Source organism: Python bivittatus, unplaced genomic scaffold (assembly GCF_059951505.1).
Source record: "Python bivittatus isolate LINGU-HERP-01145 unplaced genomic scaffold, Pbiv_v1 ctg000220_np1212, whole genome shotgun sequence".
Lineage (NCBI taxonomy): Eukaryota > Metazoa > Chordata > Lepidosauria > Squamata > Pythonidae > Python > Python bivittatus.
The window spans coordinates 41731924-41756100 of NW_028277048.1; the positions used below are offsets into that span (position 1 = coordinate 41731924).

General features: G+C 41.5%; 3 protein-coding genes across 5 annotated transcripts in view; 2 read left to right on the top strand and 1 right to left on the bottom strand.

Annotated features, from left to right (window-relative positions):
- Positions 1 to 5285, top strand: part of LRRC45 (leucine rich repeat containing 45) — a 30605-nt gene extending 25320 nt beyond the window's left edge. For both annotated transcript variants that reach the window (XR_015795752.1, XM_088138433.1), the window contains one exon: positions 3273 to 5285. Coding sequence is in view for 1 of the 2 variants with exons in the window: in XM_088138433.1 (XP_087994559.1) it covers positions 3273 to 3278 (6 nt within the window). In the remaining variant the exon portion in view is untranslated. The remainder of the gene's footprint in view (positions 1 to 3272) is intronic.
- Positions 5286 to 8517: 3232 nt separating this feature from the next.
- RAC3 (Rac family small GTPase 3) lies at positions 8518 to 15769 on the top strand. Its single transcript, XM_088138435.1, has 6 exons — positions 8518 to 8786; positions 11770 to 11841; positions 13008 to 13125; positions 13411 to 13473; positions 13779 to 13938; positions 14872 to 15769. The coding sequence occupies exons 1-6, from the start codon at positions 8752 to 8754 to the stop codon at positions 15000 to 15002; spliced, it is 579 nt and encodes a 192-aa protein (XP_087994561.1). The 5' UTR covers positions 8518 to 8751; the 3' UTR covers positions 15003 to 15769.
- A 92-nt stretch (positions 15770 to 15861) lies between these two features.
- DCXR (dicarbonyl and L-xylulose reductase) lies at positions 15862 to 21710 on the bottom strand. 2 transcript variants are annotated; one of them, XM_007434191.4, is made up of 8 exons: positions 21404 to 21710; positions 21205 to 21302; positions 20103 to 20257; positions 19619 to 19661; positions 19258 to 19357; positions 18991 to 19055; positions 18349 to 18466; positions 15862 to 16146 (listed from the first exon to the last, which is right to left on the bottom strand). In XM_007434191.4, the coding sequence occupies exons 1-8, from the start codon at positions 21450 to 21452 to the stop codon at positions 16004 to 16006; spliced, it is 771 nt and encodes a 256-aa protein (XP_007434253.1). In that variant the 5' UTR covers positions 21453 to 21710; the 3' UTR covers positions 15862 to 16003. The 2 variants fall into 2 exon arrangements, with proteins under 2 accessions (XP_007434253.1, XP_007434254.1); XM_007434192.4 differs by having other exon boundaries at positions 15862 to 16107; positions 21404 to 21672.
- Between the last annotated feature and the right edge of the window lie 2467 nt (positions 21711 to 24177).

The window sequence follows — 24177 nt, forward strand, 5'->3', positions numbered from 1 at the left end:
TGATGGTATATTAAAATGGGTGAATAGGTTTTAAAATGGCAAATACAGTTCAGTGTAAGGACTTTTCAAATCATACATATTAGAGCAAAACCTCCAAATTTCACACATATTAATGAGATTGCAGTTAGCAGTGACTGATCAGGAAGGAAATCTTGTGATGGGGAGCTTAAATACAACAGTAATTTAATGTGCAGCAAAAAAGGATTCTGTATTAGAAATTATTAGGAAAGGATTGAGAATAAAACTGCCAACATAATAACTTACAGTGCCTGAACTACTGTATAAGTTCTGCTCACCTCATCTCAAAAACGTTAAGGTAGATTTGGAAAAGATGCAGTGAAGGATAAGTTAATTTATTAGAAGAGCATTTTAGTTTACAGCAATGGAAGGTAAAGAGAGACAGGATAGAAAAATAAAAGATCTTGTATGCTAAAGAAAATAAGCCTAGCAAATACAAGGGGCAGGCTTCTCCAACAGTATTTGAGCTCAAGGTCATCTGTTAAAACTAAATGCAGGAAGATTCAAGATTGATAAAAAGAAGTACTTATTTACACAACACAGAGTTAATAACAGCTGTAATAGATGTGGTGATTTCCATCAGTTTAGTTGGCTTTAAAAGGAGCTAGCAATTGAGAATAACACTGTCAGTGGCTACTGGTTTTGACGGTTGAATAGCAACTCCAGAATCAAAGGCAGCATTCTGGCAGTGGAAAAAGGCTGTCACCCTCATGGCAAGTCGATCTGTTTCCCACAGGCATCTGGTTGGCCACTCTGATCCACAAAAGGCTGATGTGATCCAGCTCTGATATTCATTTGTTGTTTCTCCTGCTTTTGCTATATACCTTCGTGTTATCTTTTTTTCTGCTTAAGATATTGATGTGGATCTGTCTTTCCATAGTCTAATTCTGAACTAGAACGTTTGTTCTCATCGCATCAGTTGAATTCTGGCTTTGGGGTCATATGTTACACTTGGCCATAAAGGAATGGGGTCTGTTTTGTTTTGGATTAGTATGTGAATCCAGCCAATTCTGGTTTAATCAAGTTATGACTGACACATTTAGTATATGTTCTGCCCAATCTGAGGGAGATGTCAAGGACTGCTTGTGGGTGGCTATTATAAATTGGGAGGAGAGATAATTCAACTCTTTTCCCAAGGATTTCCCAGGAAAGATTATTACAATAGGCTGTCATCTGTCAAGCTGAACCTCCCGGCACACCCTGGTCTGTCCAGTTGGAGATTCTTAGCCCTTCTACCAAGGACTTATTTTTGGCCCAGCTCTAGGCAAACAGAAAGGAAGGTGGTTTGAATCTTCCTGCTCAAAGCTCAAAAATATGGAACTTATAAAACTTTGTATCAATTGGGAAAGACAAGAGTTAGCCATAGAGCCCTGTAGTTTTTCATTTTAATGTGAATTTCTTTTCCAAAACCAATGAACCTAGGTTTTTAGACACACAAGAGGGTTTTTTTTTTTTTTTTAGAAAGAAAGGAAATAATTCAGTCATAAATCATATATAAACACTGTAAGCGATAAAAGGCAGTTTTCATGTATGCAGAATTCCAAATAAACATCAATATAGTCAGCTTGGCTTAACAACTTCCTTAGTGCCTTCTCGACTAAGCTCTTAGGTTTCAGCAAATATTCACTGCAGAAAAGATGATTGGAAAGATATTATCTGAGCTTCCTGCTTGGATGTAGTACATGGGTATTTCCTCCCCCCCACCCCACATTGTTCTTTTTCCTTCATTTCTCTGACCACTTACCTCTGTTTTATAGAATGTGGGGCATAATCACAAGCCAGACTCTTTAGGACAGTGTACCATCTATGATGTCCTGGATCATACCAGCAAATCAGGCATTATCTAGGAGCTAAATCTACCTCCTGAACCACCTTGGTGGAATGACAACCAATAATTTCGTCTGATTTTCATTGTTGTCTTTATATAAATGGGATTACACAGAAGAGACTTTGGGGGAAAACAAAATCTGAATCCCAACTATTCAGGCCTTTCAGCATGGAGATCAGGTTATCAGGAATTTAGGGGAGGGAGGCGCTATGGCACCATGCCAAAATTAGGAAGCTGTCATAGTGGGAGGAGTTACTTGTGACACACACACCCTATGATATGTATCATTAGTTGTTACGATTTGGTGATCGTGCATCCAAAATGCACGAGGAACCCAAGGTGCTATTCCAAGGCTGCCCCTTTTCCATCTTTCATACAGAAAACAACAATGGTGGAACAAGATGGGGAATTTCAAAGCAACTGCCCTGGGGAGGTTTCTCTCTGGAGTGTAGGGATTCTCTGTCAGGACTATCCTTCCCCTTTCTCATCTTTGTCCATCTGTTTCTGCAGGAAAGTTTAGTGCTATTTAGTCATGCTTTTCTGAAATAATCAGTGCCCTGCAACCTACCCATGCATTGGTTTTAATACAATTTGACAGAGTATAAAAGTATGTTTCTTATTAGGTTTGCCTTATGGTATGTGAGGCTAAAAGAGAAGGACAAGCAAATCTGTCTTCTCATTATTGTACATTACTACTTTGGCAACCAAGTCTGATCTGCTTTCAGGGTTTTACTGATTTCATGTCTGGGAACTTGACTTTTCAGCCATGACGCTGGTGATCAAACATTTGCATCTCCTCTCAAAAGAAGACCTATTGAATTTAATAGGACCCACTCCCTGAGAAGTTGTATAATGGGCAATTTGTGGATCCTGGACCCTCATCCCCAAACACTGCATGGTTGACATTGGATTTCAAATTTTTGGGTTAAGGCAACACAACTTTCCATAGTTTCTAAACAGAAGAATGAAGCCATTAAACAGCCAAATGTCTTAACCTCCCATCCCACTTTTTTTTTTTTTGTTTAAGCCTCTACTCCCCACCCATGATTAGAAAGGGCTGAAAATGCTATGTGTCATTGCCATGTTAGCTCCTGACTTGGTTTGGTTTGGTTTATTGCAGCCCATGGCTGCTATATAGAGTGGCAGTCCATTGAGAATTGCAGGTATTTGAGAACTGCAGCTGAAACAAATTGTTTGCACTGTGAGCAGACTGAAATTCTGCTGGTGTGTGACAGACAGTAGAGAAAAGCCATTCAACATTAAAAGAAACAAAACAAAACCCTTTCCTAAACCATACTTCTGAATTACTGGGCAGGGACTTCAAAAACAAAACAAAAAAATGTGATACTTTTTAAAGTGAGAATCTTTTAACTAATTAGGTAATCTTACTTTCTGACATGACTAGAACTTTATTTTCATTTTACAGGAATGAAACGAAACTCAGGAGAGTGGAAATCCTTTTCAGTAGGGAGAAGAAGCATAAAGAACTTTTAACATGGAGGTAAAGCTAGGCTTAAAAGTGTTCTAATCTTTTTAAAGGTTTAATACTTGTGAATTTGCAAAAACAAATGCACCCAGAAATCCATTAAAACCCAACAGTTGCTATGAAGGCATCTGCTCTAGTTACATTTTATGTGGTTATTTTGTTATCTATGTAGTCTGTGTGAATGTTATCAACAAGTCAGCAACAGTATAATCTTGTAAGAAAACAGATTATACATGGTCAATATGTTTATACACTGTTGCATTAATTAGAAAATATGCTCCACTCCTACTTCATTCACACAATGCATTAAATCATAATGTGGTTAGGCCTATCATGACATCTGGATCATACATTAAATTTGACCAAGAAATTTTCCTTAAGGAGGAGCACCTTAATCATAAATGATCATCACGATTTATTATAAGTTTATTCATTTAAACTACAGTGTGTAATGTTATCTAAACTTAGTTGGGAGTGTTTTGGAAAGGGGTTTTGTTTTGTTTTTGCTTTTTATTAGTTGAATAAAACAAAGAAAAATAAACTCTACAAAATTATAAAGAAAGAAAAAAGAAAAAAAGAAAAACGTATTTGTATAGCCATATTTCATTGTAACTATCCATAGTTAATTTATATCAAGTGATTCATTTACAAATTTCTATAGATATCAACTCTGCATAGAAGTTAGGGCCATATGTTTATCTTTCCAGTGCTGAAGAATAATCTTTTAACTTTAAGGAGGGTCCATAGAATTCTCTTTCTTTCTCCAGTTGTCAATTTCAGTGTGAAAATAATATACTTTAAAGAATATGATTATCTGAAAATATTAAATCTGTCTCAAAGTTGAGTTAATATATGTAATAACTTAATCCCCAAATACAACAGTTATAGGACACTATAAAAACATATTTAAATGAAGCATAAACTCAAAGCATTTTCTATATAAATAGAATGTGGTTCAATAAGTCTAAAATATTTTGCTGAATAAGACATAATTTAAGATCAATTGATGTTTTTGGTACTGAGTTAATCCCTTTTCTATTATAAGTAAAGAAGTAAAGTTAATTTGATAGAGAATTTCCACTAAGGGGAGTCATCCAAAATTTGTCCTACCCAATAGTTTTATAATATTCTGCAGGAGATCCATCAAGTTGTGGTGCTTTAGAATTACTCAACTTTAAAATAACATTTTTACTTTCATAAGTAGTCAAAGGAACTACTAATACTTCTTGGTGTGAAAAATCTAATTGTGGAAGATGAATGAATGAAAAGCAAAAGCCACCATATCTTCAAGAGATCTATTCTCAGTTGAAAGCTGTCTTCAGATGAACCTCATAACTTCTCTTCCTCATCTTTAATACCTGTAATAATGTGTTCAGCTTTTTTCTTCTTCAGTTTGCCAAGATCTTACCAGCTCTTTCACCATTTTCCAAATACCTTTGATACAAACATGGAAAGCAAAGTCAGTTCTTCATGATATGTCTTTAGATTTGAGCCAAATAATATCTCAAAGACATCTTATGAAGAACTGAGTTTGCTGCATCTGGATTTGCTGCATTCTTCTATATGCATTATTGATAGGAGCTCTGGCCATACAGGTCCAAAGGGTTTTCAATTTATTCTTCATATTGTTCTCATGATTTTTTTTCTTGTATGATACACATGTAATAACACTATCACAAGTATATTGCTTCCTATCCGAAAACCAAGGAACTAGCTGTATCTGCATTTTATTTAAAATATTGTAATATCTCAGAATTAATCTGCTTTGTAAATTCAACCTCATTCAACAAAGAAAGATATAGATGGTTTATTATATTGTTAGTTTAGATTGGACTTTGATGTGATATATACATAGTATCATCCTTACAAAGTTTAATATATTGAAATAGTGCTGAAGAGGCAAAAAAAATCTAATCTAAAAGTGTTTTCTGAATAAAAAGTGAATCCCTTTTATTTGAGACATAGCAATATCTAAGGATCAATCAAATTTCACTCCTCCATATAGATCTGAATTGTAATTCTGATTGCTGAAGGGTTTGTTTGTTTGTTTATGTGGGGGCATTTCTATCTACTTCAAGTCTAACATCTCATTAAATTCTTCTCCCATAATAATATAATTATAAGGCATCTCTACTGAATTGTGAAAATGTTCATGAAATATAGGGTTAATCTATAACACCCTCTTTGGCCACTAACATCAAGACAGGTGGGAGGAACAGCTGCCAAATGGAGTCACTCCAGCTGCTATATTTCTGCTGCTACTAGCTCTAGTTAACTTCCTCGCGCCACATATATGCAAGAGCTAGAAGAGAGACTCAAAACATGTGGGAGACACACTTAGTGTTAGGCTTTAATGTCTGGAGGAGCTGGGACCCTGGCTTAGACCAGTAGGATTTTTAATTAAAAAGAAAAGTTATTTCATTTTTTCCCATCCAACCAAGTATATATATTTATATAGAACAGTGATTATAGGATGGTATAAAGTTTAAAAAGTATATAGAAATGTGAAATAAAAGTAAACTGAGCCATTGTTTTTCAGCCAACAATGTGTGCTTAAGTACCTTTTCATGTTCAGTGCCAGAGTTGGCTTAGAGTGTCCTGCAGGTATATTCATATTGTGTTAGAACATATTTTATTGTTTGACTTTCCATGCTGGATAAATCCAGCCACTATGGTTTGTAATTTTAAACCATGGTTTATGACTTTATATTTTGTCTAAACCCTACCAGTATGTGGAACTGACACACTGGCTAGCAATAGAATGCCATATGTTCTGAAATGATGGCGCTGGTGGGAAAGAATTGCTTGCTGAAAGGAGCCACATGATTTAATGTGGTTTTTAATCACCAAACCATGACTTTGGTAGGCAGTTCTGTAGCTATGAATAGTCAACCTGCCCCCCAACCCAGATATACTCTGCCTAGAGCAAAACCAGTTTCAAACTTGAAGCTAGACAGTTCAACTTCTGCTGTTGCTCTCCCCTCCCCCGTCCCTAACCCTGGCAGACATTTATTTGAAGGAGCAGAAGATGAACATAAGCAATAACAGATTTCTCTGAAGTTTTGGAGGCCTAGTTGGTAGGGTTGATAAGCTCATCTCCCAGGCTTGACATCCCCTGTTCTGCACAAACTGGGTTTTCCAGTGAAGTAACCAAAACCAATAGGGAAGAGAGGAATTTATGTTGGCAATTCCTTGTGCTGAGTAGTGTGTTGGTTGAAAAAGAGAATTGGCTTCCTGGGCACAACACAAAATGGATAGTTTTGTTTACCATCTTGATAGCTGAGATTCTCTTATCCTGAGTGTTCCTCCAAATAGACCCAGTTTCTTTTAACTGGCTCTATTTAACTTCAGATCATCAGGAGTCAAACCTGAGTGTATGGATGAAACACCATCTTCACATAGCCAAAAGCAACAGACCAATTGCCAGAGACTGCTCAACTTGGTAAACTAAGGAGTATGAGATCTGCCTAGAAAAGATTATGGTTACAACTAGAACATTACTTTGTAGAATGGGAAGAGATGCCAGCCAAATAGCTTCCATCTCCTTTCACAAGAACCCCATCTAAAGTAGGTCACTTGAACTACTCTCAGGGCACTATGGTTGTTGACCACAGGACAGGATTGAGTAACTCTTTGGTGACTGGGGGCGGGGGAGGGCAGAGTAGCTGCATTTAACACTGATGACTCCACTAGGTGGAATAATACAAAAGGGACAAGCCATGTTACACATGTGAGCGCAGACAAGATTTTCTTTCTCATTTTATTTCAGTTTTGTTATGCTTTTTCTAAAACTTACACTAAACTGTTCATGTGTTCCTCATTTGAAAATGATGAGAAGATATGCCACCAATTTTTAGCAATTGCAGTCACCAGGAGCTGGAAGGAAGGAAGGGAGAGAGAGAGAGAGAGAGAGAGGGGAAGGATTTGGGGGCTGCAGGTAGCCTGCACTCATGCATCCCATTGAGCCAAAATAGGGGTATCAACTAGGGGATCCAATAAGTCAAAATGGTGGGTACAGCAGTTTGATTGAAGCCCCGCCCCTTTTAAAATGTATGCAACAAGTGTAACGCATGTTAAAAGGGGGCAGGGTTTCAATCACACTGCTGCATCTACCATCTTAACTTTTTGGACCCCCCTGTGGATGCCTCTATCAAAATGTTTTTTTTCCTTTTTGTATGATTTTGACTTTGCTGTTGTTGTTGTTTACTAGTAGTCCCCAGTTTAAGAACAAGTTCTGTTCCCAAGGTCTGTCCTTAAGTTGAATTTGTATATAAGCTGGAACAGTATTATTGTATAATACTATATAAGTAGTATTGTGTAATTAACTCAAACCATTGTGTATTTAACTCAAATTTTGCTACAATAGGCTCCATTCTTAACTATGGGTCATCTGTAGACTGGGTGTTCTTAACCAGGGACTACTTGTATTTATGGGTGGATTTATTATTTGTGAAGGGTTTTTTTTTTTTTTAACTATAAGCTGCCCAGAGTTTTCAGGAATGGGCAGCGCACAAATAAGCAGATAAATCCTTAAGCAAACCAGCATGGAATAGTGTGTTTTGGGATCTCAGTCATGGAGTTGCAATAGCAATGCAGAAAGGTCAGGTCAATAACTCGAGGCCCTGAGAAAACGGGCCGGTCCTGCCACTGGACCTGTTTGCTGCTGCCTCACAATCAGCCGCCTGCTCGGTCAGGCTGCCCCCCAGCTCTGGGACCTTGGATTCTGGCCCAAGATCCAGTCCTAGCTGCTTCGCCGTCCGAAATAAACATTTAAGACAGGTAAAAACGCCACAGTTTACGGATTATGTTTTTTAACTAATAAAAACCGTAAGTTCTCCGCGCGCCGCGAATAAGATTATTTAAAGCGGTAAATGCATTAATAAACGAGGACTGGATTGAAAATTCTACAAGCTGCTGTTACTCGTGGTAAGAAAGCCTCTCGCCCAGGGAAACGACCCGAGCAGGCGCTGGAACTGCCCCTTTTTCCGTCGCGCCGCCGCCGACTTCCAATTCTCCGCCACGGATTACAAAAGGCCGACGGCCCCTTCCCAGCGCTCGGCACCGGAGAGGGGCGAGGGGCCGGCATGCGTGTGAGTTGCTAAGATACTGCCGGGGGTGCCCCCAAGACGCCGGGATCCCGGCAGAGAGGAGGCGGGGGGCTCGCTCGCCGCTGCCGCCTTTCACGCGGGTGCTCTCCGGAGAGCAAGGGGTCGCAGGGAGGGGCCCCCGGACTCCCGCTCTGCCTCCGTCCCTCCTCCTCCTCCTCCTCCTCCTCCTGCGGCCCCGCCCGGCTACGGGTCTCGCTCGCTCGCTCACTGCGGCTGCGGGCGGCATCCATCGCCAAGGAAGGAGAGGCGCTGAGCCCGGTGCCGCCGCCGCCGTCGTCCGTCCGTCCCAGCCCACCGCGCTCCCAGGGCAGATGCAGGCCATCAAGTGTGTGGTCGTGGGAGACGGGTGAGCGCCGACAGGGACCGGGCGGGCGGGGGCGGGGGGGGCACGCTTGGCACTCGGCCCAAGTGGCAGACCATGTGCTTGCGTGCCCACTGGGCAAGGCAAGGGTGGGGCTCGGCTCTGTGGGGAAGCGGGGATCCCCCCCCCCCCCCGCTACCTGAGGAAGATGAAAGGTTGCATTCATCTTTCCTTGTGTGCGGGAGGGAGCATGAGGTCGGGAGCAAGCGGGGAGGCGAGTCTCAGCTGAGAAGCTCTGGGCACACGCCCATCCATCTCCTGGTCGGCGCCTGGCCGCCGTTCTCCACCTATTGTCGCAGGAACCATCCCTTTCAGAAATCTCTGCCTTGCTAGGGACTGCTCTTTCTCCATTCTTCTGTTGCTCAGCTCCGCTGCCGCCCCCCTCCCCCGTCTGCTGCAGTCTCAAGGGAGGTCTCCCTCCCATCTGTCTTCCTGGTCCCCTTAGCCTCACCATGTGGTTTTGACAAGGTTGCTTTCCCAAGCAGCAGCTGGTTGATCCGTCGCCATTCACCCCGGGCCATGGCAGCTGAACCCCGGGCCAGGAAGCAGTTGAACCCTTGGCCACAAAGACCTCTGTCATTGTACCGGAAAGTGTAGATGTGCCTTTGAGCGAATGATGATTCATGATGCTGGTCCAGGTTGCTTCTAGAATGATGGGAGAGCGCCAGTTCGGAACCCGCAGACTCCATCCAGTGCCCAGCTGGAGTGATTCCATCTAACTTATGGCTCTTTTACATCCTGTGATTCCCTAACAGAGGGAGAAGGGTGGGAGGGTCAGATGTACCACAAGGAGAAGGATGGGTGAAAAGGGCTTAGTAGGCTGATATGGGTGGCTAGCAGAGAATAGAGCTTTATAAGACCCAGCTAGCAGTGACTACTTGATGCAGAAGATGGTGGGAACAAGCAAGGACTCCTGCACTCCTCCCCCCCAAAAAAGGTAGGGTGAAGATAATTTTGTGAAGTCCCCCTCTGCATTATCCACAAAGTACAGGGGGTGAATCTGTTGAGATACTGGAAGGTTGGAGTTGAAGAGTTCTGGATTCCTATGTCCAAAGCCTACTATTCCAGCAGGCAGAATGAAGCAGCTACTTTGCAGCATTGTTGAAAGAGCAGCAAATCGTATCTTAATTTATTATTGTGTTTTCTTTGCCAGGGCAGGGGAGGGACTTATGGAATTTTCCGCCTGGAGTTCCAGAATAATTTGAACAGATTTTGGGACTGTGGCTGTACAGCATAACTTTGCAACATGTGTTTGGTGGGAGGGAGAATTGCTATGTATGCTGAGTCTTGAGCTTTAAATCCTTGCTGATTAAGCTTTCTGGGGTAGTCACTAGTCTGGTTCATGCATCATGCAAAGCAATGATCTGCTTAATCATGGTTTGTTGGATAATTTGATTGTTGGATTGTGCTTAATTGTGGTTTATTGGATAAGCCATTGACTATGATCTACAAATCATGTTTGGGTTCATAAACATTAAGCGAAAGCCAAGCAGTCACAGGTAAGCCTGACATGTCTCAGTGTGGTTGAATTCTATATAGTAGGCTTATTTTGAGGGGGGAAAGAGATAACAGCTTTAGCTTTTCGCTGTAAGGATGCATTAAATAATAAAGCTGTGAACTACTGTTCAAGTATCTTCTGAACTCAATATCTAGTGTGTTCTTTTGGCACAGCAGATCTGGTCCCAAACACATCACACACCCGTCTACTTTGTGGCAGGCACCTGTTCTCACTGCCCACTAGTTCAGGCACACTGCCCCGATATGAAATTACCTTCATGCTTTTATGATACTTGTATGTTCTAAGTTGTTTCATTCAGAAACTCAGGAGTGTACATAGACCCCCCCTCCCATTTTCCCCCACTGCAACAACCCTGTGAGGTAGGTTGGGCTAAGAGAGACTAACTGGCCCAAAGTCACCCAGAGAGCTGCTGGGGTGGGGGGTGGGGGCTTGAACCAGGGTCTTCCCAGTGCCTGTCTACCACCCAAACCACTGCATTGCACTGGTATGTAATATATGGGAATATATGGGCCTTATTTTGAATACTTAGAACGTACTTTATAAGTGCCACACAATTAACAAGGGGAAATCCTCTAAATTATGGTTCACATCATGAATCTCAAAAACATATCCATGGTTAAAAATTGGAAGTGAGAGCAAATTTAAGAATTAGACACCCCCCCCTTCTTATACTTTGGTTTGCTAAAAATGCTGGTGCTGATCTCAAGATAATCAGTCTGTAGAAACAGCATTAATACCTGAGGAAGCATTGAGAGATAGATAGCAGGGAGTAATATGTTTACTACCTTCTGAATAGTTATTCCAGAAGCATTCTCATCTTAAGAAGTATGGTGTTCCATCAGTGTTTTCCTCCCTAACTCAAATACCACCCTCACTTGCCAGCATATGGTTGACATTATAATTGGGCCAAAAGTGGATATCTACTGGTTGAATTATTGGCTCTTCCAGGACATATTAAGAACAGCTCTTGAACATGCAGAAGATAAGGTTGCCTTCTAGTATATACGACGAAACGAAGTTAACATTAAGGTGTTCTTGGGATTAATAATTCAGAATTTGAATATTGCATTTCACTCCTCTGATTTTTAATCTGATTGTACCCTGGTAATTTAAATAGTAGGTGTTAATGAGTTTGTTGGAAGAATCTCCGCAAAATACACTTCATCATCTATTACAAAAAGTTGCATTACTTGGAACAACACATATATTATAATGATGTCTTTAGCTATCCTAGATTCTTGGGAAGGATCCAATACTCAAGAATACCACATTGAGACTAGATGACGATGATGATGATATTTAGATGTGCTTTCTATGTATGGGATGCAAAGAAACCTGGGTTAGTAACCTGAGGTTTAGAGTAATAGAGCATATCTGTTTCTTCTCCAAGCTCTGGGACTTATTATCTTACTGTATTTGTGCTTACTGTTTCTGCTTTCATGTTCTCAGGGCTGTGGGGAAGACCTGTCTGTTGATCAGTTACACGACAAATGCCTTCCCTGGAGAATACATCCCCACTGTGTGAGTACTGTGGGAGAAAGCTTAGGTTCCAGACAATCATGGGATAAGATAAATGCAAAAACACAGTGGTTTGAACTGTTCTCGTACTAGGATTTTGAGATACTGGATACTAAAGAATTGGATAAACCAAGGGGCCTTTCAAGTGTGACCAAGTCTGTATAGAGAAATAGTATACTAAAATCATGCTCAAGAGTTTTGCATGGGACTTAACTAAGCATATACATCCACCAAGAAGTCAAGATGAGCCACTCTTCCATAGTGTATGTTCACATATGCATAAAGCGTCCTTGTGTAATCACTGTAGAAGATGAGATGCTTGAGGATTTCACATTATTTTGTGTACAGACATGTAGTGTGAAACTATTATTGTGTGACATAACCCATGCTGGGTATAGTTATTCCTGGATTGCCCTCAAAAAACTTTTACAAAATAATCATTTACAAAATCCAGACTATTTTCTTGTTTTAGCTGCCTTCATGCTAGGAGAACCCAAGGTTCAGAGAAAGGGATCTTTTCAAGGCTTGTACATCTCCATATGTATGTTCTTGTATAACTTTTTGGTGTATAATATACAGATTAACTAAGGTTGAACCCATTGGCACTAGTAAGACACTGCTTTTCTGTAGTCAGCTGAAAGCTGTCTTTTCACAAAGCATTTAATGTATCACTGAATTACCCAGCACTGCCTAATCCTGTGGCCAATATTTTTGTAAAACTTATCTAAGGTCCCCTTCAGTCCAATATTAATTAAGTTTTCTGCTCACTGGTTCTGGTTTTCTATTTGTTCCACAGTGGGACTGCTGTCAAATAGTCTGTTAGTGGTCAATTATTGTCTCTGAAGAGTTTTTTTTAAAGTCCATATAGTGCTAGCTTACTATAAAAAACAAAAAGAACAGAAATACAAAAAGCATTCAGAAAAGACCACTGTGTAAGCAGCTTGCATAATACAGAAATGGAGAAAACCATATTTTTACTAGACCTCAATCTTGATTGTTTATTGTTTATGCAGTAGAAGTTGTGCTGGGAGTTTAATAAGCAAAAGTGATAAAGGAAATACTTTTATTAAAGTAGAGCTTAGTGACTTTTAGTAATTGAGAAAAGAGAAGTTATCTTGAGAATGTATTTATCTGACTTAACCAATGCTGACGAGACCCTCTACCCCTAGATTTGATAACTATTCTGCCAATGTCATGGTAGATGGAAAGCCAGTAAATCTGGGCCTTTGGGACACAGCAGGACAAGAAGACTATGACCGATTGCGACCTCTTTCCTATCCCCAGACGGTAAGTGCTGAAGTGGAGCTGAACTGGGTCCCTCCTTTTCCCAATAGGACCTGTTTCTGCAAGCCATACACTTCACCCGTTCCATACTTCATAAGAACCAGATCTGAATAATATCAGTTACAGCCAATTTAATGTCAAGTTGACCTGACATGTCTGTTTTATAAAACCTGGGATTTCAGGTTTTGATATTGGGTGGGTGGGAAATCCAAGATTTACTATAGTGTGAAAGAAAAAGTTGGCAACCTTGACTATTTCATATGAACACTGATGTTCATATCCTTATAGGATGTTTTCCTAATCTGCTTCTCACTGGTGAGCCCTGCATCCTTTGAAAATGTCCGCGCCAAGGTAATATTATTTCACATTGAAAATTATCTTGCTAAGGAGGGATTGTTAGTTACATCCTTGCTACTGATTAACAAAGGGTATTTTCCTTTTTGCTGATTAATCCAAATTATGCCTCAAATAGAGATGTAAAAGTAAATAAATTTTATATGGAGTAGCCTCCATCTTCCCTCTCTTTCTAAGGATAGCCAGGTTTTGGTCAGCCAAAATGCAGGAAATGATTATTTGACCTAAAACCATTATCCTACTACTGCACCCATTTCTTACATTAGTTACCAAATGTATTCACTGTTCTGTCTTATTTTTAGTGGTACCCAGAAGTCCGACATCATTGCCCTAACACACCAATCATCTTGGTGGGCACCAAGCTAGATCTGAGAGATGACAAGGACACCATAGAACGGCTGCGTGATAAGAAATTGGCTCCCATTACCTATCCCCAAGGTCTAGCCATGGCCAGGGAGATTGGTGAGTCTTGGAAGGAGAAACTAGAGCAGGAGTGGGCCATGCAGCTCCTAATTCCCTTTTTTGCAGCCCTCAGAGCTCCCATCTTGTTAAATATTGGTGGCATGTTTGCTGAAAAGTGGTAGTTGAATTCCCGTTCCATTGAGCTGGAAAACACAACTATAGTTTAAGGTGACTCAACTTAAACTGTAAAGAAATTCTTTTACCATTCTCTTCCCAAACAGGGAAAGATGTTATCTTCCAATTCCATGATGTGAGAATTTCGCTTGCACATTGCATTCTTCTCCTCCAAAAAAACAGCTGCCCACTTCTGAGATAGAGAAGGGAGCTGTGAATTACAGAGGGGTGGAACATTTCCTCTGCTGTTAGATTAAAGAGCATCTTTTATTTTAAAAACTAATGGTAGCTATACTGGTCGTAGGGAAGGGAAGGGAAGGGAAGGGAAGGGAAGGGAAGGGAAGGGAAGGGATGGGATCCATTATGATAATTGCTGCAAGCTTTCAAGATTCAATTATTCATCCTCCAGTAAGTGGGCTAGAAGGACAAAAGGAGCTGAGGAAAATGAGAATTGTATCTGATAGTGAAGTTCAGAACATCTTTCCAGAGATAGGACCTAGGAAGTTCCAAATTCATCTTTGTTTTTCTTCAGACCACACTAATTCAGCCATTCTGAGGTGGTCCAGCAGTTTTCTGGGAGTAAACCACGAACTATTTCCTATTCTAGAAGATATCTTTCCAGAAAACTGCCAGACCACCCCCAGCACAGCTGGATCACTACAGTCTAGAGAAAGAACAGAATGTTCAAGGGCTTCCTGCTATCGTCTTTGTCATGAGATACCTTTTTTTAAAATGAAACAATAAAGCTCAATAATCCGATGAATTCTTAAGAAAGAAGAAAAGCATAGTTCCCAGTTCATTTATGCCCTCTCCCTACAGGTTCAGTGAAGTATCTAGAATGCTCTGCCCTTACCCAGAGAGGCCTCAAGACTGTCTTTGATGAAGCCATCCGTGCTGTGCTCTGTCCTCCACCTGTGAAGAAGCCTGGCAAGAAATGCACTGTGTTCTAGAGCATTGCTGAGTTCCATGTGTTATGGATGACTCCTCCTAGTGTCTGAGGAGGAAGAGTTTGTTGGGTGTTCCCACAAGGGGAATGGCGGGGTCCCTCATCATGTATGAAGTCAGTGTTTTTTAAATGTCTCTTTAATTTAACGTGTTGATGTAAAAGGGCCGCATGAGAAAAAGAGGAGCTCGGTGCTGTCCCACCCCCAAGGCGGAGCCAAGCAACAAACATGCTCTCCATGACTCTCTGCTAGGACATAATTCATGAATGAAAGGAACAGCCTTTTCTTACTACTACTCTTGGTGCTAGAGCATTGTGGTGGGAGTATATAATTAACCCCAGGTGCGGCAGGAAAGACAAATGAGACACAGGTTGAAGAACAAGCCATTTGTGCTTTATGAAGTGGGACACTAGCTAAGCAATGGTCAGGGCCACTCTTGTGCTATTCAAAGCTATCATTGCCTTTCAGGCCATCAGCCTATAAGCTGCTCCTGAGTGGTTCGACTGATCATCAAATTCCCCTAAAGATGGGGAAGAGGAAGGTCTCTTTACCTTGTCCAGCCTCTGCAGAAGAGGGCCACCTAAGAGGAATCTTTCTGTAGGATTGAAAAAGATGCAGGAAGGATGACAACTGACTCCTTTTGTCAGGGATAATGGACCGGGGGTTGGGGTAGAGAGAGCTTTGAGGGATTTGGATGGAGACGGGTCCAGTTTTTAATCATCGTGTAGAGTGATGAGCTGAACACCTCTTATTTTATACAATAAACATTTCTCCATAAGTAAGGTAGTGTGGTTGTTTTAGAGTTATCAGTTGAACATTTCATTATCCCTTTTCCCACTGATTGCAGTAACAAGTTAAATTCTTTTTTACTATTTTTTATTTTTATTTATCAATTAATCAATCAAATTGTTCCATTTCATGATTCTTCAGTATTTTCAGAATGACTGAACAGGATAAATCACACAGAGTAGATATTCATCCCCAAGGAATTTACCCAGGATGGTATTCTAGCAGGAGAGGAATCCTCCATCAATGGGCAGCATGGCACCAGTGGTCATGTTGCTTTGGTCGCTCAACAAGAACAGAATGCCATTTACCACATCATCCACTTCTGTAAGGATAGATGCATGAAGGATGGCTGAAAGCAATTCTGAAGGCAGTAAAAGCAGTAGAATCCTTCAGGTCTTTCAGAGACTTGGGAATGGGAAATTCCTTCCTAACCAAATGGTACTCCCTAGTCTTACCTTATCCAGCCAGCAATACCCCATCCCAGACTACTTTCTCTAGCAATTAATTCATACATTTTCACAGAACTAGATGTAAGATTTTTGTTGTTGTTAATATGCCTGTACAGTGGGGCAAAAAAGTATTTAGTCAGCCACCAATTGTGCAAGTTCTCCCACTTAAAAAGATGAGAGAAGCCTGTAATTTTCATCATAGGTATACCTCAACTATGAGAGACAAAATGGGAAAAAAATCCAGAAAATCACATTGTCTGATTTTTAAAGAATTTATTTGCAAATCATGGTGGAAAATAAGTATTTGGTCAATATCAAAAGTTCATCTCAATACTTTGTTATATATCCTTTGTTGGCAATGATAGAGGTCAAACGTTTTCTGTAAGTCTTCACAAGGTTTTCACACACCGTTGCTGGTATTTTGGCCCATTCCTCCATGCAGATCTCCTCTAGAGCAGTGATGTTTTGGGGCTGTTGCTGGGCAACATGGACTTTCAACTCCCTCCAAAGGGGTTCCTTTCCATGGGGTTGAGATCTGGAGACTGGCTAGGCCACTCCAGGACTTTGAAATGCTTCTTACGAAGCCAGTCCTTCGTTGCCCGGGTGGTGTGTTTGGGATCATTGTCATGCTGAAAGACCCAGCCACGTTTCATCTTCAATGCCCTTGCTGATGGAAGGAGGTGTTCACTCAAAATCTCATGATACACGGCCCCATTCATTCTTTCCTTTACACGGATCAGTCGTCCTGGTCCCTTTGCTGAAAAACAGCCCCAAAGCATGATGTTTCCACCCCCATGCTTCACAGTAGGTATGGTGTTCTTTGGATGCAACTCAGCATTCTCTCTCCTCCAAACACAAGAAGTTGAGTTTAGACCAAAACATTCTACTTCGGTTTCATCTGACCATATGACATTCTCCCAATCCTCTTCTGGATCATCCAAATGCTCTCTAGCAAACTTCAGACGGGCCCAGACATGTACTGGCTTAAGCAGGGGGACACGTCTGGCACTGCAGGATTTGAGTCCCTGGCGGCATAGTGTGTTACTGATGGTAGCCTTTGTTACTTTGGTCCCAGCTCTCTGCAGGTCATTCACTAGGTCCCCCCGTGTGGTTCTGGGATTTTTGCTCACCATTCTTGTGATCATTTTGACCCCACAGGGTGAGATCTTGCATGGAGCCCCAGATCAAGGGGGATTATCAGTGGGCTTGTATGTCTTCCATTTTCTAATTATTGCTCCCACAGTTGATTTCTTCACACCAAGCTGCTTGCCTATTGCAGATTCAGTCTTCCCAGCCTGGTAACAGGTCTACAATTTTGTTTCTGGTGTCCTTTGACAGCTCTTTGGTCTTGGCCATAGTGGAATTTGGAGTGTGACTGTTTGAGGTTGTGGACAGGTGTCTTTTATACTGATAACAAGGTCAAACAGGTGCCATTACTACAGGTAATGAGTGGAGGACAGAGGAGCTTCTTAAAGAAGTAGTTACAGCTCTGTGAAAGCCAGACATCTTGCTTGTTTGTAGGTGACCAAATACTTATTTTCCACCATGATTTGCAAATAAATTCTTTAAAAATCAGACAATGTGATTTTCTGGATTTTTTCCCCCATTTTGTCTTTCATAGTTGAGGTATACCTATGATGAAAATTACAGGCTTCTCTCATCTTTTTAAGTGGGAGAACGTGCACAATTGATGGCTGACTAAATACTTTTTTGCCCCACTGTATTTGGTGTGATTCTGATAAGAGAGAGAATTGAGGTGATATGGTCCCAGAGATTAATGGCACGAAAAGAGAAAACCACACTTTCCTAAGGGGAACACTTCATTACCGTTATCTAAAATGGCTAGGGCTTGGCATGTAAGGAACAGGGAGAGTTCTTCTCCACATCAGAAATGTAATCTGTTTCAGCCTCACTCTCAGAGAAGTAGGACAGCTGGGAGACTACAAGCTTTGATCTGAAGCTTGTACATTCCAGATGAATAGGCTCTTTTAAAGCAGCCACAGCACTGCTGCATGTTTCTCAGTTATTGCTAAGCACTTCTCCTCTGGAATGTTTCTAGGTCTCCAGAGACCCTCTCTTGTCCTCTGACTCAGGGAGTCTGTGTTCCAAATTACCTGCAAATTTTCCCAGGGGGATGCGGCTAAGCATAGATCCAGCTTTCTGGGGATCCCTCCAGTTGAGACGTCCCATGTCTGTCATGACAACTGTGGGGTTCACACAATTTACCCGAATCTTGAAAAGCAAAGAAAAGGCAATAGGGAGTGAGTGCATGGTTAGACTAAGCACCCAGCAGACACAGACTCTAGCTTTAAGGAAGGGGTGGCCAATGTGAATGGTCTAGAACTGTTGACAGTCTAGAACTCTCATCGCTATTGGTAATCTAGAACTTTCATCATCCCTCATCAGTGGCCATGCTGGCCAAGGCCATATGGGACTTGGAATTCAGCAACATTTGAAGGATCACACATTATTCATCCCTGATTTATGAGCTTACTCTTAAGGAATGGTGTTTTCATTATGAAAACAGCTAACGTTTTAATCAACTGGCTCTTAGGGAAATACATCATTCTGTCCTCCTCAACTTGCTTCTTTCAAAGGAAGGCTCCATTTTTTTCTATATGTTTGGTCTATATTAAGCTATATAGAGACATATAATGACAAAAATGTTATATTTTTGTTTGCTCTGCTTTGCTTGCCCTATATTATTTCTCCTTTAGATATTCATCTTATACTCATTCTCCAAGCAGAGGTCTTACCTTATGGGGACCTAATTCTAGAGCCATTGACTTTGTCAGCATATCCAAGGCACTCTTGGTTGCACCTTCAAACAAACAGAAAATTTAAATGTATTAAAATCTTCCTCTTCTCTTTGCTTTTGCTTCACTTTCCAGCCACTAACCGTCTTGAATAGGTACAACCTGAGGCAATGTTTATTCTGAATATTATTTGAAAATAATTGATTGCATACTGCTGGGAGTTTTGACCTGTGGAAACAGGAAAGGAAATCCTGCAGTGATACTCACAATAAACAGTGTGATCTAATATAGCCCGTTGGGAAGACTGGCTTGAGACATTCACAATAACTCCTGGTGCTCCTCTGGCAATCAGTTTCTGGGCAAAAATCTATGACAACAGAGAATTTATCAGACATTTACCACGAGATTTAATGATATCCAGGGCATCAGCATTAAATCTAAAGACAGTTACCAAACCACAGTGAAGTGGAGATTTACCTCTGAGTAAATGCACATAGGATGGAACCACAAATCCACCTTCCTTAAAACCACAATAATCTTCCATTTGTTAATGGAAGTTTTTGGCTAACTTGCTTCCACATTTCTTTGAAGTGAGCATGGTCCTTCCAACATAATGCAGATTTCTCACCTGGGAGACATGCAACACAGCCCGAAGATTGACATTGAAAGATCTATATAAAAGGAAAGTCAGATTAAATACATCAAAGAAAGCCAACAGCATTAAAGTGGGTAATTGCTAAAAGCCCCAAAATGCAGGGCTTGCGTACTAAACTCCAAGCCTTCTCCCCTCCTCAAACTTAGGAAACAAAGGAATTACCAGGTTGCTGAAACAAACAAGGCTGCACTTTTTTCATCAAGGACAAAGAAAACAGCTGTTTTGCAAACTAAAGCAAACTAACAACTGAAGCTCAGTTTTCAATCTAGGAGCACACGTTATTGTATTTACCCTTCAAAGTGGAATGGAAAAGGCTGCTAGGGTTGAAAATTAGAACCTACAACAGTGGCTCCTAAAACCAAATTTCCACATCTCCCTTTAGTTACCTAGTACTAACTGTGGGACCTATTTTCTTTAAATATTCCTTTACATCTCTTTGGCCTGGGTCATGGATTACCTGTCAAAGGCCTCCTTAGTCACCTCTAGGAATGGCTGCAGAACTGCTACAGCAGCATTATTCACTAACAGATCAATATCTTCCACTGTGCTTAATGCAGCCTCTGTAGCCTCCCAGTCTCCAAGGTCAACACACAGAGTCTGGATACCTGGGCACTGAGGAGAGAAGCAACATCAAGACAGACAGGGATGAAGCTGCTTGTAAGGCAAGGGAGCTGGGATTGTTAGTTTTCAGGTTACTTTTCTTCCAAAGTATATGAAAGAAACTTTATCAGGACAGTGTACGTGATTTCAAAGAAAGGGTGCAGGACATGTAGTTCCTTCATTAAGCTTGAACTGCATGGATATTTTCACACAAAGTTCCGGTTATGGTTTTGGTACTCAAGGAGTGTTTTGGAGATCTGCAACTCTAGTAAGAATCTTCTGTATTCTGCGATAATTACCCATAATATAAAAAGATACCCTCAAAACATGTTTCATGCAACCATGTGTGAAGAATGTCCCACAAATGGCATAGGAGTTCAGTTGCTGCAAAGTACAACTTCCCCTTTCATGGCAATTCTGTGAGAAAGAGAAGCTTGTTGCCTGTTGCCACTGTTCCCCCCGCCCCCAGCAAGACTTCTAAACCTTGCATACTGTATAGAGAAAATGATGAGAAATTCAGTAAATGGCTTATTTTAAATCAGTGCCGTTCTGTGGACACAGTGTGCGTGTGGCTATCTGATTAGCAGTAGCTTTTGAATGACACCCTCTAGCAGGCCCATGGTGGTCCAGGCACAACATCTTAAGCTATGAAACCCAGGCATTTCCAGATTAGGTCAAGTCATTTTGTCTGGAGGCAGAAGAGAGGGTGGAAGTTAGTTCGCTCTTCTGTCTTTCAGTACAGACTGGTAAAGATGGGGCCGCTCTGTGTTTGTTCCTCAATCCCAGCAAGTACGTGAAACGGGGACGTCTCTGAAGGCTTTTCTCTGCCTCCCGCCTGACCCTCCGGGAAGAGAGGATCTCCCTTAGTCTAGAGAAAAGGGCAGGTGGGGCTGCGCAGAAGCCAGAGAAGCTCCACAAATGGGCGCAGGCTGAGCGGGAAGGAGTCACGCTGCCTCTACCTCTTTTTGTAGGCTCTCGAGATCCGTCGGGGTCCGGCTCACCGCCACTACCCGAGCCCCCGCGTGGCTCAACCGTACTGCTACGGCCCTGCCGATCCCTGCAAAGGGGAGCACAACATTGTCCACAGGCACGAATACGGCGGGGCGCGTCCCCGAAACGCCCAGTGTTGCTCCAGCGGCGCGACTCCGCGGACGGTACCTTTGCCCGCGCCCGTCACCAGAGCGCGGTGGCCCGAGAAGCGCTCCATGCTCCGCGGCGGCTGAAGTTCCAGTCGGCGCTGGGAGGCAGCGCTGGAAGTCTAGAGGCGGCGCCCGAAGGGGCTGCCGTAAGAGGGAAGGCGAGGCAAGCTGAGACCCTCCCCTCCGCCGCGGCCGCTTCGCCCCTCTCTTAAGCCCTCCCCGCCGCCCGCGTGTTGTGCTTGCAGCCCCGCCTGGGGGCTCGCTTTCCGTCCCTGTTACGGCGTCTATTGGGGAGCGCCCAAGCCCGCTTTCTGACGTCCCTCGGAGTACAGAGTGTAAGCGCATCCGGGCGACCGCTCCTTTGTCTGAAGACGAAGTTCCTGGTTGTTTCCGACGCCATGTTTTTCTCCCGTGGGCGGTGGAGGCATCGGAGCTTCGTGCATTTGCGGTGTGTCGTCCCTCTCGCAAAATCGGAACCATGCAAAGCTTCTTGTGTTTTATATTACCGGCGCATTGCAGGCTGATAAATTTAATAGTTGGGGGTAGATGGGTTGCTGAAAGAGAGAAATTCTAATACTATTGCAAGTTATTATTGTCTTGGGTTGAGAGCGGCTTCTGACAACCATGAAATGTGGGCCAAGACATTTTAATGCCTAGCAAAACTCTAAATGTTGTCCCCCTCCTAATCAAGGTGTGAAAGAGACAGTATTTGATACCTGAGGGAATAAGCAGTAGAAATGTAACAATATAACAGTAATAATTTTATATGACACCCAACACTGTTGATATTTTAAATGATGATAATAAAATTTTATTAAATGTATATGCTGCCCGACTCCAACCACTCGCATGCAGACCTTTTGTGCTTTACTTGCCTGGCAAGCAGAAGTCTTAAGTAAATCTCATATAAAAGAAATTAGGGGACATATATTATAAATGTAGTATGAGGACAAGGATGTTCTAAGTGACAAACATTTTAAGCCTCCAACCCTGCACTCCTGTACTTCCTCACTGTATCTTAAGCACATTGATACTAGAAACCTTGAACTATCCCAGTGATGGTGAACCTTTCGGGTTGGCGTGTCAAAAATTCAGAAAATGCCTAACTTGACTCTTGGTGTGTCACACCCCCCCGAACAAAAGAAACAATTGTTTACATCAATTTATTTTTAAAAAATACAGTCCAATCATGCGTGGTGCTATGTATTATATAAAGAAACTTCAAATAATTACCAAAATGAAATACGAGTAAAACAAATTGAGTTTCTTTGGTAACTGAAACAGGAAGAATAGTTGTCAGGTGTTGGTGAATGCTGGCGTGTCACCCAAAACATGGTGTGTCACCTTTGACGTGTGTGTCATAGGTTCACCATCACTGAACTAGCCTCAGCTCCATAATTCTATTTACCACAGTACTGAAAGTAGCTGATTACAAATCTGTTCATCTTAGAATGTCTGTGCAGTCAGGATGGTATGTGATTATTTGTCATCAAGTTGTTGCTGACTCTTAGCGACCACATAAATTTTCTCCTGAATTATATGTCTCTAACCTGGTCTTTCAGGTCTTCCAACAGTGCACTCATCACCACTGTAACTGAGCCTTGCAACTGAGAATGAAGATAGTAGCCTTTGCCTTTTAGGATCAACTATCAACATTAAGGGAACAGTCAAGAAATAAGCTGCAGACTTAGCACTTGATATTGCAGCCATGAAGGCCTTGATAGAGTAGCCATGAAGATATTCAAATGTTTTGTCTATACCACAGAGATCAAATTGTGCAAGCCTCTGTGACACTCTATGGAAGCAAAAATTGGACTTTGAAGAAGCTGGATAGGAAGAATATTGACACCTTTGAACTTTGGTGTTGAAGTCTTCTGAGAATACTGTGGACAGCCAAGAAAACAAACCGATGGATCACCAAATAATTCAACCCAGAGTTCTCACTCGAATTACAAATGGCCAGTCCTATTTCAGACACATTGTACGAATACCCAGCTCTCTGGAAAAGGCTCTAATGCTGGGGAAAGGTGAAAGGAAAGAAAAGAAGAGGATGACCAGCAGCAAGGTGGGCAAACTCGTTACAGTAGCGATGAGTGCACTGTTGGAAGACATGAAAGAGCAGATTAGAGATAGATCATCATGGAGAAAATCTATGTGGTCTCTAGGAGTCAAAAACTACTTGATGGCACATAATCAATGTGAAGCACCTTTTTTTTTGTAATAATTTTATTAAAGTTTACAAATACAAAGTTAAAAGAGTAGTACAAACTAAGAGAAATATAAAAAGTGAGGAAAAGAAAAAGTGCAAAAAGAGAAAAAAGAAAAAAGAAGAAATATATAAGTGACTCCCACCTCCCTGCAGACAAGTATAAACAACTTCTGTAACTTAACACCTTCTCTAGTATTTCAGTAATAAAAAAGATCTCTTCTTCCCATAACTTATCACTTATCAATAAACAAATTATAAAAATTCACCATTGTTATATTCAGCAAAAGTCAGTTAAGAGCTACCAGAAATAATAATATATATATTTTAACCTGAATGAAATAAATCCAAGTTGTGCTCCAACTTATCACTTTAAGAAATAAAGCAAAAGAAATCTTTCCCCAACTATAAACAGATCTTTAAAGCATTGTTATTCAGTCCTGGTCATAAAGAAATTCCATTAACAGCTACAAAAAACACTACAGTGGTACCTCAGGTCACGAACGCTTCTGTTCATGAACAATTCGGTTTACAAACAGTACCGTTCACAAAATTTTGCTTCCGTTCGTGAACTCCGCATCGGGTGA

Bases quoted from the DNA above. Each gene is read 5' to 3' on its own strand.
- RAC3 (XM_088138435.1), top strand. From the start codon at position 8,752: ATGCAGGCCATCAAGTGTGTGGTCGTGGGAGACGG. The intron at 13,474-13,778 runs GTAATATTATTT...TCTTATTTTTAG, and splicing joins TTGAAAATGTCCGCGCCAAG to TGGTACCCAGAAGTCCGACA. The intron at 13,939-14,871 runs GTGAGTCTTGGA...CTCTCCCTACAG, and splicing joins AGCCATGGCCAGGGAGATTG to GTTCAGTGAAGTATCTAGAA.
- DCXR (XM_007434191.4), bottom strand. From the start codon at position 21,452: ATGGAGCGCTTCTCGGGCCACCGCGCTCTGGTGACGGGCGCGGGCAAA. The intron at 19,358-19,618 runs GTGAGAAATCTG...CTGTTGTCATAG, and splicing joins CTGTGTTGCATGTCTCCCAG to ATTTTTGCCCAGAAACTGAT. The intron at 16,147-18,348 runs GTAATTTGGAAC...TACTGCCTTCAG, and splicing joins CCCCCTGGGAAAATTTGCAG to AATTGCTTTCAGCCATCCTT.